At 32.9% G+C, this 19,590-nt stretch overlaps 2 protein-coding genes across 2 annotated transcripts; both read right to left on the bottom strand.

The window, feature by feature from the left end:
• Positions 1-3,970: 3,970 nt before the first annotated feature.
• On the bottom strand, positions 3,971-9,231 carry LOC134272501 (tyrosinase-like protein 2). Its single transcript, XM_062754727.1, has 5 exons — positions 9,210-9,231; positions 7,021-7,450; positions 6,341-6,468; positions 5,494-5,684; positions 3,971-5,328 (listed from the first exon to the last, which is right to left on the bottom strand). The coding sequence occupies exons 2-5, from the start codon at positions 7,441-7,443 to the stop codon at positions 3,971-3,973; spliced, it is 2,100 nt and encodes a 699-aa protein (XP_062610711.1). The 5' UTR covers positions 7,444-7,450; positions 9,210-9,231.
• Positions 9,232-11,056: 1,825 nt separating this feature from the next.
• LOC134272478 (uncharacterized) lies at positions 11,057-17,362 on the bottom strand. The gene is made up of 4 exons (XM_062754707.1): positions 16,937-17,362; positions 14,730-14,854; positions 12,998-13,188; positions 11,057-12,755 (listed from the first exon to the last, which is right to left on the bottom strand). The coding sequence occupies exons 1-4, from the start codon at positions 17,357-17,359 to the stop codon at positions 11,368-11,370; spliced, it is 2,127 nt and encodes a 708-aa protein (XP_062610691.1). The 5' UTR covers positions 17,360-17,362; the 3' UTR covers positions 11,057-11,367.
• Positions 17,363-19,590: the final 2,228 nt, after the last annotated feature.

Here is a 19,590-nt window from a genome sequence, read left to right as displayed (position 1 = left end):
TTATTGATAAATTGAGGTTACATGTGCCAAAGGTTTGAAGTTGTAATGATTGTACAAAATGTTGGCTAAAACAGAAATTTGTTCGCTTATTTACATGTATACATTCCTTATTAAATCGTAGTGTATATTCTGTCTGCCCTAGTTCGTATTTTTCGGTGTACAAATGACTTTTCTTATTCGAAATTTAATTAAACCCATCGTGAAATTAAATTCGTTAAAACAATTCTTAAATTCTAACCTTTAAATAACATTCGAATTTAAGGTACTATTAATAATAAAATATTTGAGTACAGTACAATTTTTGTAATTATAGTATAAGTGTAGATGCATTTATTAATCAAACGAATTTATTTCATTCATTTTTTTTAAATTAAAAAAATAACGAGTTACCTGTATACAAATCTGCTATAATAGACCGAATTTGTTATGAATTCAAAAAAAAGTAAACGAATTAAATTCGTTTTAACTATCAACAATTTGCTAGTAACATCAAATTTAAAGTATTTTTAATAGGTTTTAATGAGCTTCCTCAATAAGGGAATTATATTGGATGAAAAGATTTCATACAATCATATTTTAAATATTTTAAGCTTTTGAATATCAAAGATACTGCTGTTCAAACAGCTTCAAATTAGTTTACTTCAATTTGTTTTGATAAAATCTCAAAAGTTAAAATTATAAATCTACCATATTTCTATGGTATATACATGTAACATGTAACATCTCATGTACATGTAACGGATGATTAAATACTTTATATTCTTGTGTTACTTTTAAGTTATTTATGAGAGAAGCCAGCGATATGAAGAGTTAATGGAACGCTAATGACATCTTGGCTCAAGTCCTTTTTTCTGAATACTAATTAACGTCTTCTTTACATTTACTTTAATTTTACTTTTTTGAAAAGTGCAGTTTAACCCCGCCGATGACACAGAAAATCTCATTAACTTCATAAGAAGACGGTTACATAATTAAACGTTTGTGTTGCAATCAAAATGCAAGATTTTAGTCAAATTGTTAATAAGGCAAACCTATCAATAATTGAAATTGTGATAAATAGTCTAGAAACAATTGGGCGTGCTTACTGCACAAACATGCAGTTTTATGTGAAAAAGAAAATAACCATCGAAATAAACATCTCTTTAATTGAGGAGACCATGTAACATTCATTACGTAATATCTCTTTAAATTTGATTATGAGAAAAACCGCTATTTATCAAATTTCATTTTTGTTTTTTTTTCCCTTTTTTATATTCAGTCAAACTGAATTTATGGTAAACTTAAACTGTTTTAGGATAGAACATCTCAAAATTAAACAAGACTATCCAAAATCCCTCGATCATACCCAAAACAGAACTTGACCTCGATATTTCCATGATAAATCTGTATAGCAAATTATATTTCAATATAAACAACCTCTGCAAAGGAAAATGGAACAGAAACTGCAAATAACAAATAAATGGAATCTTTGTAAGTCAAGGGCATAACTCTGTCCTAAATGGCTTTATCGTACTGAGAACAGAACTTGACTTAGATATTGTTATGATAAATCTGTATACTAAATTTAATTTCAATATGTGTAACCTCTGCAAAGAATATGAGCGGAAACTGCAAATAATTGGAATTTTTCTAAGATATGTATAAAGATATGGAGAGAAGGATCATACTAGGCATTAATGCCTGCTGTTCAATCCATTTCATTAATTTGAAGAAATATATTATAAATCAGAATCTATCTATGGCCAAGGGACATTTTCTATGTCCAAGGAACATAACTCCGTCCCAAATGGCTCGATCGTACCCTGACAGAACTTAATCTAAATACCGTAAACCCAATTTTTTTTTCGCATGCGAAAATTTCTCGCAAGGTTCGCAGCAGCAATATTTCTCGCCGCGAACCGTTCCTAAAAGTCTCTGCGTCATTCGATAAGAGATCCAAAAAAGCTTGATCCCAAAAAATTAATCTTTGCAAACTAGTTTACCCCCGGTAGTCTCGAAATAAAGTTGGTAGTATTCTTATGATAAATCTGTATACCAAATTTCATTTCAATATGTGCAACTTCTGCAAAGAAATTGAACGGAATATAGTGTTGCCTATACAATCCGTTTGGAATAAACTGCCAATAAATTGCAAAATCAAAAATTTTAGCATTGTAAATTAAAAAAAAAACAATTAGAAACCAGTTTAGAAATTACAAGGTCATTATAATTTTAAATATTTTTCATATATTACGAAGATGCAGAAAACGGTTATGTAAGGAACGTATTGTCTGACTGCTTATATATTTTTTTTTCTGAAAACGGAAGGGGAACACGCAGAATGCTGCAATGAGGTTGTACAATATTAACCTTGATTAATAAAATAGACATTAATTTAAAAAAAGTGAGGGGAAAATATACTTTAAAAACTGTTTTCCAATTCCACTAAATTTTGGGGGAAAATAAAATATTTGTTGACACATTAAAATATTTGATAAAATTGAGATTTAAACCGAAAATACAATTTAATGTTAACAATTATGTTGGCAGTTTTGTTTGTTTATTTTAACTCAATATCAACCTTGATCTTCTATGTAACAAATACGTAATGCTTAATTCTAAATCTTGAAAAAATCATTCTAAAAATAGATATCTGCGGTCTAAAAACTTTTTGATTGACTACATGAATATGTAAGCATTTTCGTGGAAATTGATACAAAGGGAACTTTTGTGATTGGTTTACATGCATGATTTGGTTGATAAAAGTTTCCTTGTTTGCCAAATATTCAAATTAATGGCTCAAATGTCTTCTCTGCTAATTGTGTCTTACATGTAACAATAATTTTACTTCACTTACGTTAACCTCGAAAGATTTTAAAGCTTGTTTAGGTCTCATAAGTCATTTGTGTTTTATATGCTTTAGACCTACATGCATTTCTATATTAACATGACATTGTACAGATCCAAATATAAAATTTCAAAACCTCATGTAAAGTTGATTGCACGAGATGGCAAACTGTACAGCTATAATAAAACATTAACAGTTTATGTAACAACTTGTAATCAAGATCATCACAGCAAGATAAAACGATTCTCCATAATTTCATTACACTATATACAATCTTTTTACACAAACTTCGACGTTCGCAAACAAACTGTATGCAGAACTTAACCCCCTCCCCCTAGACTTCCTGAAAATTTAAATCGCTATACATTTGTATTGTATTAGAATTAAATAATGATCTTGATTCGGATGTTATCTTCCCATCACATTCACTTTATGTGAGAAGTTTTAGGTTGACTATTTTATCTAATTCAGCCATATTCAAAGTATATTTGTTGATATGTCTTATATATTTAGATGTACAGTGTAAGAGATTTAAATGACCATGTTTTTCTCCACAATTATACAAATCATTTTATATCATTTTTGGTCACTAGAAAATATCTGGAACATTGAATTTAGTTAGAATGTTTACGCAATTAAAAGAGGTGAAATTTTTAAATGTAAGTTAAATTAATACACTTGTAATAAGGGATTAAAGTTTCAAAATATATCAAATGAATAAGATTTTTCACATAACTTTTATACATATAAATAATTTAAAATTAGAAAAAGTCAACATATAAATATAACAAAAAAAAAATTTAAGAAAAGTAAAATCAACAAATATCCATTTTATGATAAATCAATATATCAAATTGTATAACAAAGAAAAACATTAATCTTTTGAATTACAAGTAGGGATCCAAGGAAACATTTTTTTTTATTATTATCACAATATTAAACGCAAAAGTAATAGGATATTGTTTGTTCTGTGAAAATTTTATTAATTTTTAAATGCAAGAAATGTTAGAGAAGAATCCTATCTTAAGAGATCAGGAGATAAGTATTTGAAAGAAGTAATATTAATATAAATAGTTTATTCAACAAAAAACATAAAATAAAATCAACCAGTGATAAATCAAAATACTAACTGTATAACAAAGCTTAATATTCCCAAGGCCATTTCTTATTATAATCACAAGCAAAAGTGTTTTGTGACAACAAATCACCACCGAGAGCTTCCTTATATGTAGATCTATACATTTCTGGGTGAGCAGCAGAGATCTTAAACGTCCCAGAACAAGCTTTATATTTCTGTTGTCCTTTGGTTTCCGTCAAACACAGAGGGCGACATGGTCTTCCACAAGAGTCATGCGCAGTGAACAGAACCTCTCCTTCACCATAATCCGGGTTCTTTATCCCTACAGCAGCTGTAGTAATGGAAACCGGTTGCCTTTCATCTATTATCACAAATTCTTTATATGAACCATAATAATTCAAACCATTAGAAGCTACAAACACTTTTGAAGCGCCTGATTTAGCTGCTTGGCAAGTGTCTTTAGACAAATCTACATTTTGAAGTATCGTTGGGTCGATACCGGCTACATTGGGAGATCTAGTATACATGATACGAATTGGCACGTAGACCCATCTCTTTAGATCTACTTTTCCATCCAGTAAAAAGGTATTAGTAAAGGATCGTTGAAGAGAAGAAACGGGCTGGTGATGATCACTGCTAAATGTACTGTTTCGAGATGCTTCAGAGATATCACGTCGAACACGTGCGTTAACAACTTGTCTGACCTGTGCTCTGGCAGCCTGTATTTGTGGGGAAACAGGAGCTGTTCCAATGCTGCTTTGTCGATTCCGTGTATCACGAACTGGCGAGGCACGGAACTTTGGACCAGCAGGTATAGGTCCTGCAGCCTGAGCAGCGGCCATAGATTGTGAGGTTACTTGTGATGTTGCAGTGCGACTAAATGCAGCGCTTCTAGATGCAGCACCAACTTGAAACATTTGCTGACGTGCACCTCTACGTTCTCGTGATACACAGACTGGTTGGGGCCGACTCCTGTCGCAATACAAATGGGGACTTCGATTACATTGATTTCCACATGTTGGGAAAGGTTCGTATCTTGCAAGATTTGCTATGAAATTTAACATGGCAAAGCTATTCGGTATTTGATTAATATATGGTCTGAAATCTATCAAATCATTCGGACCGTGTCCAACTGGAAAAGTGGCGGGGTAATCTGTTTCTGGATTTATTCCGTTAGCCCTTTGTTGTTCTCGAAATCTTTCCCAGACAGCATCAACGAATGCATGGTGCATGTAAAACACTGGATCATATGGCGCAGTGTTCAGGCTAGAAATGTGACCTCCAACCCATACATGTGGGCCATTATGGTGACCTTCCAAACTGTACATATATTCTGCTCCTTGTTTTGGCTCCATTATGTCCTCGTAATTTGTTTGACTAAGAACTGCTCTAAGACCTTCTTTGGTGAACAAGGCGCTGTCACCTACAAAGTAAATGAAATGGTCAGATATTTGCGCAGAAACAAGATATTCAGACAGACCGATGGAGAAAGGAAAAAAATGTCAAATAATTCTTGATTACGGGGCATAAAAGCATGCATGTAAATATTCTTTAAGGTTATCTTTACGGGACATTTTTTTCTACTAACCTGTTCCTATGTTTCTGATTACTGAACCCCCGAGAATTGTACGCATATTTCTAAAAGGCCCGCTGTTAACAACTCCGTCGCCATTTCCAAAGAACTGGTCGCTCCAAAGAACAGACAATGTCGGGTCCTGCATATCATGATCCACTGAAGAATCCCAATAAGGAACAGGAACTCCACATGCTGACTCTAAACTGAAAACAGGGACAATCCAATTTATTGGATGTAACTCTGTATATATTCAAAATCAATCTACATCATACATGAATATACACTTAGAATGCGGTATTAACATTGAATCACTTGAAACATCATATGGGAAGATTTCAAAGAAATAGTTTGAAAGTTGTTTTTTAAAAAAAATAATAAAATTGATGATATATGTATGAATAAACTAGAAATTTAAGCAAGACGCTTTACATCGAAATGACGATAAGGATTATTAAATGTAAGCATGCATGTATGAGAAATGATTTAGATTCCAGACTAAAAGAAAGCATGCTCAAAAGGTGATGTGTGTTACACTGGGTATTAACTTTATTTACATTTTTGCCATGCGGCAATATCATGAACAGAACATAATTTCGTGTTAATCTTAATTCATACAAGAAAAGGTTTAATTTATACCTGAATAAATTTTAATGCCAAAGTCAAAATAGTCTAGTCTAGAAAATTGTGTTAATAGTTTTCGATCATTAAAGATTACATATTTATTATATAAAGTGGTGAAATAAATTAAATAAGCCCTCGAACATCAGATGTAAATTAGAAATAACTGCCATTTCGGAAATATGCAAAATTAATTGTAAAAATATTAATATACGCCATTTACAAAGCTTAAATAACTTACAGCAGCAAATATATTCTGTGCCAAGGAGTGAAACCAGGTCCATCATGAGCCGTCCCCAATGCTGGTCCGGAGTGAAAAACAGCCAGGGTTTGATACGTGTTGCGCCCGGTACTACGAGGTTCTACGAACTAGAAAATGTTCATCTTTGTTATTTTACTGTTGATTAAATTTATTCGTTCATATTTTTATTTAATGTGCATGTAGGCATATTATAGACGTTGGTTGTACAAATTCAATTATAGAAACTTTATTTCACAAATATTTTTCATTAATATTTTTTTTTTCATATTTTGATTGGACTTAATTAAGCTATGACTCAAAATCAATGTTGTCATCATATCTTTGCCTCATACTTAGATTTAATATCTCTGGATATGAAACTTTGCCATACATTTTACTAACTCTTTAATAGTAGTAATAAATCTTCTTTTTTTTTTTGTTTGCTTAACATGAAATTCTGCAAAATAAAAAGTTTTCCCTACTTACTAATATCAATTACCTTAAACTCGATCATTTCATGATAACAAATACCTTGACCTCTATCATTTTATATCAATATCCTTGACCCTGATCATTACATTCCTAAATTGTTAGGCTTTTCGATGATTTTTGTGCTATTTATAATAGGAACTAATAAGACTTGAATATACTTGCATGTTTGAAAATGTATTTAAATGTACCTGATTTTGAAGTCGGTTTATGCAATTTGCGAACCGCCGAAAAGCATTCCCACTGCGCACTTCCTGTCTGTATCGCCACGGACGGGTTGCTTGTCTTTTGTGACGTCCACCTTTGTAGTAAGCTTCAATTTCTCTGGCTTCAGTAAATATTTGCCGGAATAAGCCATCAATGTAGTTAATTCCTTCTTCTGTAATGTTAGGACCAGACCAAATCTTACCAGCAGCTATTTGCTTGTATTCGTAATTTCTAAAGCAAAAGTTCTGAATTCTAATGGCAGCCGAGTCTGATGGCGTCATGTTAAAGGAACGGAATTTGTAACATTCTTGTAAATCGTTAGGAAGAGGGATTGGCTCTAGAAGTGAGTGTGCTAGTCCTAGTACGCCAAGAAACGTTGTGATAGAGAAAGGATCAATTCCAAGCATATTCTTCCTAAGTTTTGTAAATATAAAAATGTTGATTAAAGATAAAAAATTTAAAAGTTTCCATACCATTCAGAAGATTTATCAAATAGCTGTGCGTGTATTTTCGAATTCCTATGATTGACATAATGAAGAGTAAACTTTCTCGTTTCTTTTTGCTACAGTCAAATGGTTTTGATTTGAAAAGAATTTTTTCACGATACAAGTGGATACTTATAGTTTAAATTAATCTCTTAGGTCAGGGCAAATTACTGCATAAACTTTAGCGAGAAGCACTGACTTTTACAAATTACTATTTACTTTGACTTTTCAAACCTGTATCATGTACAGAGGTACAAATGTGATTATAATGCTGTCAAATAAATTTCGGGGGGGGGGGGGGTTAATTTTCGTTGTTTTCGAGGTATGGAGAGACCACCACGAAATGTAAAATTTCATATGCATTACTACTAAACATTTTCCAACCACGAATTTAAATCCCCACAAACCAATATTTTTTCCTCGAACCTTGAAAGTTTGACTCCACGAAAATATGTGATTTTACAGTAGATCAGGAAACCTGTATAGTGGTCATAGATATGGCATTAGAGGAACTAACATGTGAAGGCCGAGTTGAGGGTAGGATGGATATCATTTCCTTCAAGGACAACTTATATATGCTTTTAAGTAACCCATTATTTTCATGGAATGAAGTGTTGAGCAAAATGTCTATATCGTAAAAGAGCTTCCGTACATCGTCTTGGTGTAAAGGTAACCCGTCCTCTTTTACAGTCAGAACTCCTCGCAAAAGTCCACTAGAAGACTATGTCCTACCATTTTATATGCTTAAGGAGCTATATCCTACCAGTTTATATGCTTAAGGAGGCATTCAGAAGAAAAAACAAAACTTTTGCAAGAAAAAGAAAAGAATACGGTATGCCTTTTACCATATTTAAAGGGACATGAACATAATTTCCATTTAATTTTTAAAACAAATTCAAGTATTTACAATTTCTATTTAAGGCATTATTTATGATCAGCAAAAAATTTGAACATCATTTGTTGATTAACAGACAAGATAGAGAACTTAAAGTTCTTCATAATATAAACAAGGCTCGTGTTTTGTTTTTCTTTACATATAGAAAATATATCTATACCAAAGTGTAATTCAGCAAATCACTAGAAACTGTCAAATCGTGTTTAGAAATAATTTCTCTATTGAAATTAGCTACTTTGAAGGAACATATAAGTATATTAACCTTTGTAAACAATAACATGACACAGACTCTGTTTACATAACAAATGTATAGAGCTCTAAATATGTCTTGCATCTCGACATCTGACGTTCAAATTTTTGATGATCATTAGAAAGATCTTAGTTAAATATTTTTAAAAATGGAAAAATAAATATGAAAATTTTTTTAATGAAACTTGTCCATGCCCCTTTAAAAAAATTTTTTTTTTCGACGTTAAACTTTTAAATACAAAATATTAAAAGTATTTCTAATGAATAATTTGATGCATAAAAAATATTTAGTTGCAAATTGACTGAAATAAGATTGATAGGGTTATTCTCGATTGAGTCAATATGATTTACAAATAATTCAAAAGTAAGAGTTATTTTACAATAATATTGATCACAATTTAAGTACCAGTATTTATAATATTAGAGTGCGCGTATTTTTTTTAATTACTGTATAAAAATACATGGTATTCTTATCAAATCAAGTTTTATGTATATGCATTCTTACATACACCTGTATATCGAAGATATTTTATGTCTTCCTTACCTATTGCTATCTCCTCAATTAAAACACATCACCATACAAGCTGGTATTTATAGCAGTGCTCCGGGGAATTTCAAAATTTTGAATAATTATTATTTGAATAATTATTAAAGGAAGAAGTGCATTTTCCAATGTACTGGGCGGTACATATGAATTTGTTAACTTTATATTAAGCAATTTGTCAACAAATGTTTTAAGTCAGGTGATGAGATTTATAAATTACCTTTGTTTAATTAATGAATGCACTCCTTTGCAAACATATGCATTAATTCATAATTAATATCAATCTCGTGTGACGTATGAAAAAAATAGACATTTTTCGTAAATAATTTATATCAGTGTGACGCAGGATTTTTGGAAAATTATTTAAGCGGAATTTCTCTGATTTTTTTTAAAAAGAAAAATCCCCCAAGAAAAGCATTCGTAATTTCCTTTATTATTATTACAAAATGTTTAGGGAATGAAGGGTAAAGCTTAACTCAGAATTTGTCTTTATAATTTTTCTTACCAGTTTAACCACAACCTAGTGGAAATATTTTTTATCATATCCTCTTTCTGTGATTTCAAAGAACAAAACAATTTTCATGTGAAAGTTTTTAGGATAATATGGTGGACATATTGTATTAATGTTGTTTTAAATTCACATTGTGCTGACTTCCACACAAAAAATACGGATTGCATATATTAACCGATTCTAATTCTCCGTGCGTATGTGTATTTTTTAAAAATATTTTATTGTATACAAATGTATAAACTGATGATTAGAAATCAGCATATATGTATCAGTAGCTACAAATTTTAGATATTTGAAAATATTGACTGAAAAAAAATTAAATGAAGACGATCGACATCCCTGATTTAAAACCTAAATCAAACGTATGTCAAATGCAAGCGTTTAAAGCTTTCTTCCATGGCGCCAGGAAATTTTTTTGTGTTTATAAATTTTACATAAGTTTACAAAATAGATCGGTCTTTTCTTGCAATATCAATCATGAATTAGTTAAAAAAAATAAAAACTGCATGAACTTATTTCCGAAAATATGCTTCGCATGTCAAATCAATTTATTTGCATTTCATTGCAGGTTGTCAATTGAATTCATAAATAAATCTTTGTTGAAGAATAATGTAACAAGAGGATGACATTCTTTTAGAATGATATCAGTCACATTTGATTGATTTCTATTTATAATGCACTGCTCAATGAAGATTGCTGATGCCATCGATAAGGACAAATATAAACAAGTAAATCGTTTATTGAGCTGTTTTATTATTATTATTATTTTCTTCTATATGAATAAATTATTACAATTTAATAAAAAAATAATAAAGTGAAGTAGCTTCATTGTATATTACAATACGGAAAAAATTAGTAAATCCACTGACTACTTTTAAAATCTTAAATTTTACCTGTTTGTGCTTGAATTAAAGATATGTGTCCATGTACATAGTACATGAACTTTGAATTCGTTGGCAGAAAACATGTTAACCAAATTAGCGGATTTAAGGAAAGATAAAGATTAAAGAGAATCAAATATTTTATTTTTTTTAAAGATATACTCAGTAGTTAGAAACATGCTTTGATAATATTAATAGTATATGGTTACTTCAACAAATAATATTTTTCACTAAATTCTAGTACTATTTTGTGTTTCAACAAAGAAACCAATTGTTTATTTATCAATTAGAAAATTCTCTGGCTTACAATAGTACGTGTTTGTCTGCTCTGCTTAAGGCAAGATGATGGGTTTTATAGGCTAGTACCTGCTAAGTTAAGGAATAAAAACACCTTTCTTTTAAATAACCTATCCTCTGAGTTTAATCGACATTTAGAAGATACTTGTATGCACTGCATACGTAAATTGTCTTTTATTTTCAAATTATCGATGACATTGTAGTAAAACTGACAGCTGAAAAACAAAACAATGAAAAAATTCGGATTTCTCCGACATGTACATATTAAGACGATTTACTGATGTGGTCTTATTTTTTTATTACATGTATCATTTTGGTTATATTATAGTATATTTATTGCATTAAATATTTGGCTGACACTTCTAACGAAGTAAATAGTATGATATAATGATATGGATAGCAGAATTGCAGATTCAATTGTCAAGAACAATAAGATATGTGACAATTCATGCCTACAATGTAGTTAATTCTAAAATTCCCAGGGCCATGATTTACTATTTCCACAAACAAAGGTGATAGGAGTTTGTGGATCCAGAGAAAATGAATCTACTGTATTGTGCAGTATCCAATCACCGGCCGTGGCATCTCTGTACGAAGGTTTATACATCTTAGGATTAGCTAACGAGATCTGGAAAGCTCCGGAACACGCCGTGTATTTCTGTTGTCCTTTGGTTTCCGTCAGACACAGAGGGCGACATGGTCTTCCACACGAGTCATAGGCAGTGAAAAGAACCTCTCCCTCACCATAATCCGGATTCTTTATCCCTACAGCAGTTGTTGTCGTAGAAACCGGTTGCCTTTCATCTATTATCACAAACTCTTTATATGTTCCAAAATAATCTAAACCATTGGAAGCTACAAACACTTTTGAAGCACCAGATTGAACTGTGTGACAAACATCCTTTGACAATTCTACATCTCCATAAAAGGTAGGGTCAACACCGTCGGCATTCAGAGATCTAGTGTGTACAACACGAACTGGAACATAAACCCATCGCTTAAGATCTCGTTCTCCATCAAGAATGAAAGTGTTTGTAAAGGACCGTTGAAGGGAGGAAACAGACTGGTGATGAACAGTTGTACCATTTTGAGATATTTTAGAAACATCCCGACGTTTTCGTCCTTGAACAACTTCTCTTACTTCCATCCTAGCTGCCTGGATTTCAGGTGCAACAGGAGCAGTACCCATAACCATTCCTCCATTACGCCTATCATTAAATGGCGCTGTGCGGAACTTTGGCCCACCAGGAATTGGCCCGCTTGCTTGAGCCATCATAAGTGATTCTGATGGCACTCGACGTAAAGGTTGTACATCTGGCCCTGACCCAAAACCAAAAGCAGCAGCCATACGCGGCTGTGCATCAGGCCGTTCTATAGATACACAGACTTGACCAGAAGCAGTCCTTTGGCAACGCAAATAAGGACTATTATTACATCTATTCGCACAGGTTGGAAAAGGTTCATATCTAACAAGATTTGCGACGAGATCCGACATAGCAAAAATATTAGTTATTGGGGCAATATAAGGTCTAAAGTCGATTATATCATCAGGACCATGTCCAGCAGGATGAGGGGGGTTGGGATAATCTCGTTCCGGATTAATCCCATTGGAAACTTGCTGGTCTCGAAATTCTTCCCAAACGGCATCAATGAAAGAGTGATGCATGTAAAAGACCGGATCGTACGGTGCAGTATTTACTCTTCCTAGATGACCTCCTACCCAGCTATGTGGACCATTATGATGGCCCTCCAAACTGAAAACATAGTCTTCTCCTACTTTAGGTTCCGTAATGTCTCCATAGTTTCTCTGACTCAAAACGGCCCTGAGACCCTCCTTGGTGAAGAGGGCGCTGTCACCTAAATATACATTATCAGTGAGCATATATCTTGTCTTTCAACATGTTAAAAAGAAAAAATCTTAGTCATGATTATTATTCTTGTCAATGACATTGGTTACCATCTTTTTTTTCCTTTCAGAAAGTTCATAATTACTTTGACTTTGCAACAGCATCGAATTAGAACATAAAACAAGTAAAAACTTGTTAAAGATAATCAAGCATGCTGTATTTCTTTCAACAATTATTTCAATTTAGACCAACCTGTTCCAATGTTTCTGATTATGGGGCCACCAAGAAGTGTTCGCATGTTTCGGAAAGGTCCACTTGTGACTACACCGTCACCATTTCCGAGGAATTCGTCACCCCAAAGAATTGATAGGGTAGGGTCTTCCATCTCGTGATCAAGAGTAGAATCCCAGTATGGGATCGGGGATCTACATGCTGTCTCAAAGCTAAAGAAAACATAAACATAATAAGGAAAACATTGTTCATAATAGATATAATGTCTACTTCTATCTACATGTAGAAACATATGAAGAGTTCTTGAAAAAAATTATCTGAAAGAAATTTTATATCATTGTCACCATCCCGATGGACAACACGATGATGAAATCAAATATTTCTTGTTTACATGTAAGACCTTAAAAGGAAGGGAGCGGTATTTTCAATTTTGGCAAAGGATTTATACTCATTATAATCATACAAACAATTCAACTTCTGTAAAGAAGAAAGGTTGAATTTCGCCCATTTCAAAGGAACAAATAGCACTAGGTCAGAATTCACAGTGACTCCGGATCTTGTGACCTAAAAAAGAAATGTCTTTTCTCCCACTGGATGTAGATTGTAGAGGATTACATGCAGCTTTATTTTTCGGGCTTATATCGTTCTTTTTTCATGACTCCTTCAAAGCAGTTATACGTAGATTAATTTTCGGGATGTTTCATTTCAACATCTTTGCTGGCCAAGGGTTTCTGATACACTGCTCTCCTCTTTAAAACCCTAGGCTAATGGAGATGCATTTCAATAGAGTTTCCTCTTTTTTACAGGAAAAAGTCATACGTAGTTATATCAAAACAATATTGTTCCTTTTATAAAAGGCAGTGAAAACAGGAGATGTTTGTAAAAACACTTATGCCCACCTCCCCAAAATATTAGGAATTTTTCTAAGTCGAATGGCCCAACTCTGTCCAAAATGGCCTGACCGTACCCAAAACCAAACTTGACATAGATATTCTTATTATGCAACATCTGGGAAGAAAATGAACGGAAACTGAAAATTATTGGAATTTTTTTATTATTATATGTCCAAGGGGCATGACTGTCCAAAATGGTCTGATCGTACCCAAAATAGAACTTGACCTAGATATTCATTGAAAGGCTGGTCCCCCCCCACCAATTTTGCTAATGTGTTCTGAAATAAGGGAAATGTAGTATGTTGAGCAAAATATTTGTTACTGAAAAAAGTTGGTATTGAAAAAAAGTTGGCCTCTAACCCCATCCCACCTCCTCCTCCACTCACCACCTAAGTAGGATTTTCTAGTTTGGGCAATTTCTTCTTTTCTTTTCTTTTCTTTTTCTTTTTTTTTTAGCTTGTCAACTTTTTCAGCTTTCAGTAAAAAAATTTCTCTGGCTGCCCCCCCCCCAACTCTCAAAAAAGATGCTACATCACTGTTATGTACATGTATCTCAGTGTAGTCTACTTGCATGCAGCATTATATTAAAATCAGACCACAAACCTGTAGGAAGAGTACCATTTAAAAAGTATTTCACAAATTTCTGTATTTAATAACCACGGTAACACCGTTCATTATTATCGGAATCATGTATCTTAGTGTAGTCTGCTTGTGTGCCAGGTGATATTGAAATCAGACCAAAAACTGTAGGAGGATCTAGAATATTGAGATATTGTTTCCAGACAGACGGATGGACGGCGGACACATCACTATCACAAAAGCTCCTATAGTCACTGACCAGTAGAGCTAATAAAACTTACAGAAGTAAGTAAATCCTGTGCCAGGGGCCAAAAGCCGGACCACCGTGAGCACTGTCCAATGCTGGTCCAGAGTGAAAAACAGAGAGTGTTTGGTAGGTGTTTCTCTGAGTATTCTCTTCGATGGACTACAAAAAGTTATTAAAAAAACTTTAACACGAAAAAGAGTGATATCGAACACACCTTGCAGAAGATCGCGCAAAGCTTGATTCGATGACAGGCCATCATTGTGGGATTTTTCGTCTGTTGTACACCGACCCACATTTTTGAGGTGGATAGGTACATGTAGGTAGGTATTTTAATTTTTTTGCTATCTGACAAATTAATTACAATTTTCATAGAACAAAACAGACACTTAATAATTTATTGATGTTTTCATCATACACTGGAAACGACATATTTAATTTGATATTTATTACTTTTATATTTCGTTTTAATTACTTTAATAAATGCCCCCCTCTCTCTCTCTCTCTCTCTCTCTCTCTCTCTCTCTCTCTCTCTCTCTCTCTCTCTCTCTCTCTCTCTCTCTCTCTCTCTCTCTCTCGTGTCAATCAAATATTGTTGATTTTACAACTTGGTAGTATTTTACAAGAAGTGCACCCCAGTATGGGAATCTATAAGAAAATGAAGTCAGTACAGAAAACAAAACAAAAAAAACGGCAATAAATTAAGCTTTAAGGTCAAGATCTAGTAAATAACTTTAGACTAATTTTTTGGTGCTAGATCCATTATGAAATAATCAATTTCAACTTTCTTTTTCCCGACTTTACGGCTTTAAGATTATTCGAAAAATAGCATCACTTTTCATTTTTATATAAATTTGATATTTATTTAAAGAAGAGGCCATGAACATACTAATTACCGTTTTCTGAGAGATCAATCTGCATTTCCTTTGTCGAGCTCTATTCATAGTGAAAATGACAGTCTAAAATACAGTTTTTCATCTTGTTTACCTACAAATTATGCCCCGAAACACCTTATTTGACCAAGCTAAAGTTGTAAAGCATCAATAAAGGAATTTATTTCTGAAATTTAATAAATCTGTAGGCACCTTTGATTTCATGCTTAGCATCAAAATATTAATTTTTAGACATATTCGTACTAGAACATGTATTCAAATTATAAGTTGTTACCAAACTGTTATAACATTTCCATTTTTTTAACACCCCATCCCCTCTCCGAATTCTCAAAAAAATGAAGGGATGGATCCTGGAATTTTTACAAATTCAACTTAAATTACTTACGGTCATACGCAAAAGAATTCAAAAATCGTAAATCATCCTACTGTATATAAAAACTATATTCAAAAATTTTCTTTCTTTTCACAAAACAATTTGTGTAAAGGTTTTTTGACTGTAAGAACATCTTTGGTGTTTGTTGTCGTTTTCGTAGTATGATTATATACGACATATTTCCTAGTTTACACGTACGCGTGATTGAAGTATCACCGATTTGCTCAAGTGAAGGTGTTTCTTTGGCATTCGGATAAGGCAGATTTTCTGTCACTAAAAATTATCAGGTAGTGTAATTTATATGTGTGAAAATGAAACTATTACTGTGGGATAAAACGAAATCTAAATACTAGGAAATACTAGTAACTAATGTGCATTAAGGTCATACGCAACGTAGTTTAGACTTTATTCGGTTCTTCCCTGGAGTTGAAGAGTTTCACTAAACGAAGGACCTGTGTACAATACTTTTAATGTCTTTATAAGCATTTGTACACCTCTTCTAAAACAAATTTGGATGGAAAAAATATTTGAAAATTATGTTTTGTAATTTTTTAAAAAATTTTCTTTGAAATATGCAAAAATTGAATCATTTGATATCTTTTCAAAACCCCTAGTAATGTATGCTGATTTTTTGTCGTAGAACATGTAATGGTATTATAAGTTTAAACTTGAATATCTTGAAAAATTATCAGTAGGTAAGGTACCTTGCGTAAGTCCTTAATAGCTCTTCGTCACCACACTCAACTTACTTTCTTTTTGAAATACTGGTACATTTTCCCCCTCTACGTATATACATTTATGCCCATTTTAAATGTTCTTTGCAGATAACGTCCTATTTAAAAAAGGCCAACGCGAGGGCCTATGATCCACCGTTAATTGATTAATAAAATATATTGACCCCTCAAGTAAAAAGAGTCTTTTCTTAACTTTTTAATGTTGTAGGTATGATATATAAAAATAACAATTGAATTTATTTACCTCTCTCTGTAGTCTGTTAACACAGTTAGCAAATCTCTGAAAGGCCCCCGGACTTCGAATCTCTTGTCTGTATCTTCCTGGGAATGCTTGACGTTTGTGTCGCCCTCCTTTCTTGTTGTATTTCTCCACTGCTCTTGCTTCCGCCAAGATTTGTCGGAATAAACTGTTGATATAGTTAATTCCGTCTTCTGTAATGTTTGGCCCGGCCCATATCTTACCAGCAGATAGCTGCTTATATTGAAAATGCTTGTAGCAGAAATTCTGTATACTGGTGGCAACCGAATCTGATGGCGTCATGTTGTAAGAGCGTAGTTTGTAACATTCTTCTAGCTCGACCGGAAGTGGGATGGGCTTTAGAAGTGCAGACGACAGGCCGACAACTCCTAGGCATGTGACAAGAAACAAGATGTCCTTTCTCGTCATTTCTGCCTGCATATATTTTAAAGCATGAAACCATTGTTTAATGATTGCATTTGTTAATTTTGGCATAGGTTAATGAAATATAACAAGTTGCTGTCCTTTAAAAAAGGACTGCAATACGTGGACCATATGCATGTTTTTTCTAACTGAAATTCAATTTAAAAAATTTCTAGGCGTAGGGAATATTCATGTAGTTTGTTCACATTTTCTACAATGATCTGCCTACTTATGACTGATTGTAGTCTCAAAGCCAAATTGTTCAAATTTATCTCTCATTAGCGACCTTTCCTTTTGTCAGTTTAAAAAATCGGGTTATTTTGATACTTGTAACTCATACTGGCTGAGACTTGAACCTGTTCGGGATTTATACGGAAGAAATCTATTATGGGAAAAATAGAGATCCGATGGATGGTTCACGAGTAGCACAGCTCTGTAGTACGCAGACAATTTTTTGTCGTGACCCCCCTCCCCCCAACATTAAAAGCCGTTGCTACAGACCTTATCAAACGATATTTAGATTGCTGAAATATTAAATTATTTCGCGTGTCTTGATGCACAAAACTAATGCCGGTGAAATCTTTAAAAGCTAGAACTAGTCGCTTACTGACATTTTCATTCAAGTTGTAAAGTAACATGTATCTATATACTGCAACTTCTTATAATACTTGTACCATAGAATCAATGTTTAGGTTGTATATAAAAGTATATGTAAAAGATTGAAAATCGGATCCGCCAATAAATATGTAAATGCGATCTGCAGATTTTAAAGCGCGATTTGCCAATGAATGGCATATTTTAATTCGAATAGGGCGAATTATTCTACGGGCAAGTTACCTAAGGTTCTCTAGCATTCTCGCGCATGTCGTTTGCCCATGGCATCCGGTTTAACCTCGCTTATATATTTACTGCGTGGACCTCAGGGTCCACGCAATTATAAATTGTCTGATTGTCTGCCTGTGACGCGTTATGATTTGTTTTTACCTCGCAACATACAGAACAGCCACCTGCATGAAACTATTCAGACAGACTAATTAGAAATGCAGGCAATGAAAAGTAATTCGATTTCTGTTGCATGTTTTGAGCAGTCAGCTTTTTCTGTTAATAAAATGCATGCTCTGAAAACAATTTTTTGGACCTTTTTTCTTAAAGAGCAATATATGATAAGTGTCTCAAATGGCCCCTTAAAATGAATATCTTAATTTTAATTTATTTATAGCTTTACTTTGTACAGCTATACATGCGACCTTTATTGGTCATTTTCAATTTGATCAAAATACCGTTAATTTAAAAATATGATATCATAAAGTTCACGTTTTTCCGCAAGTTTAGCATATCTTGTATAAAACTGCTAATTTTCAAGCAGCTTTTCTTCCAGAAAATACTGAGCGCAGACTAGAACATACATGTACTTTATATTTTTACCAAAAATGTATCTATCCAATACTAATTACTGACAGAAAAATCATGCATGTTCTACGCTGCGCTCATTGTTTCCCCTAAAAAAAACATCGAGAAAAAGACATTTTTTTGGCTTTTTTAGATAGATTTTAATAAAAGCAGTATTTCTGTTGTCATTTACAGCCAGTGAGTGTATATAAATGTGAAATATATATTGAAAATATATCTAATATAATCTCTTCTACAAAATAACTATCAATTAAACATATCTAAGTATCATTCTAAAATGTAGGTTTTTAGGGGGCCAAAAATTCGCTCTTACCATATATAGTCCTTTCCAATTTTTGTCTGTGAGTGGTCGTGGAAACAACTCGACACAATTAAGTCATTTTGCGCTAACATCCATGCACGTGCGTTTCCGAAATAAATATACTTGAAACAAACTTTTTTTAAAAGCTAGTGCTAAACCAAACGCCAAATCTAAACATCGAAATCTAGGACTTAGAGAAGAAGACAAACTTTAATAAACTCAGACCAAATCTGCATCAGACGTAGTTGGAAATTATAAACAGAAATTAAATGTAGATCATGCATTTTGAGAAAACTTTCATAAAAATATACTAGTAATTCCTAGCACTAAAGGCGCATACACGTAACTGTTTTATATGTGGTTCGCAAAAAGTGCGATCAAAGATTAAAATTAAAGTAAAGTCAAATATAAAATACCTGACAAGTATTTAAGCGTTCAAGGTCAGAAAAAGCAAATTACATAAAAAATATGTACCTATATGAAATGTTTATTATATATGCTCTATAACATAACATGGAAGCATAAA

Source organism: Saccostrea cucullata, unplaced genomic scaffold, assembly GCF_032062105.1.
Source record: "Saccostrea cucullata isolate Sc308-1 unplaced genomic scaffold, CSIRO_AGI_Scuc_v1 ctg3467, whole genome shotgun sequence".
In the NCBI taxonomy this organism is placed as follows: Eukaryota; Metazoa; Mollusca; class Bivalvia; order Ostreida; family Ostreidae; genus Saccostrea; species Saccostrea cuccullata.
This window is presented reverse-complemented; position numbering and strand designations above follow the sequence as displayed.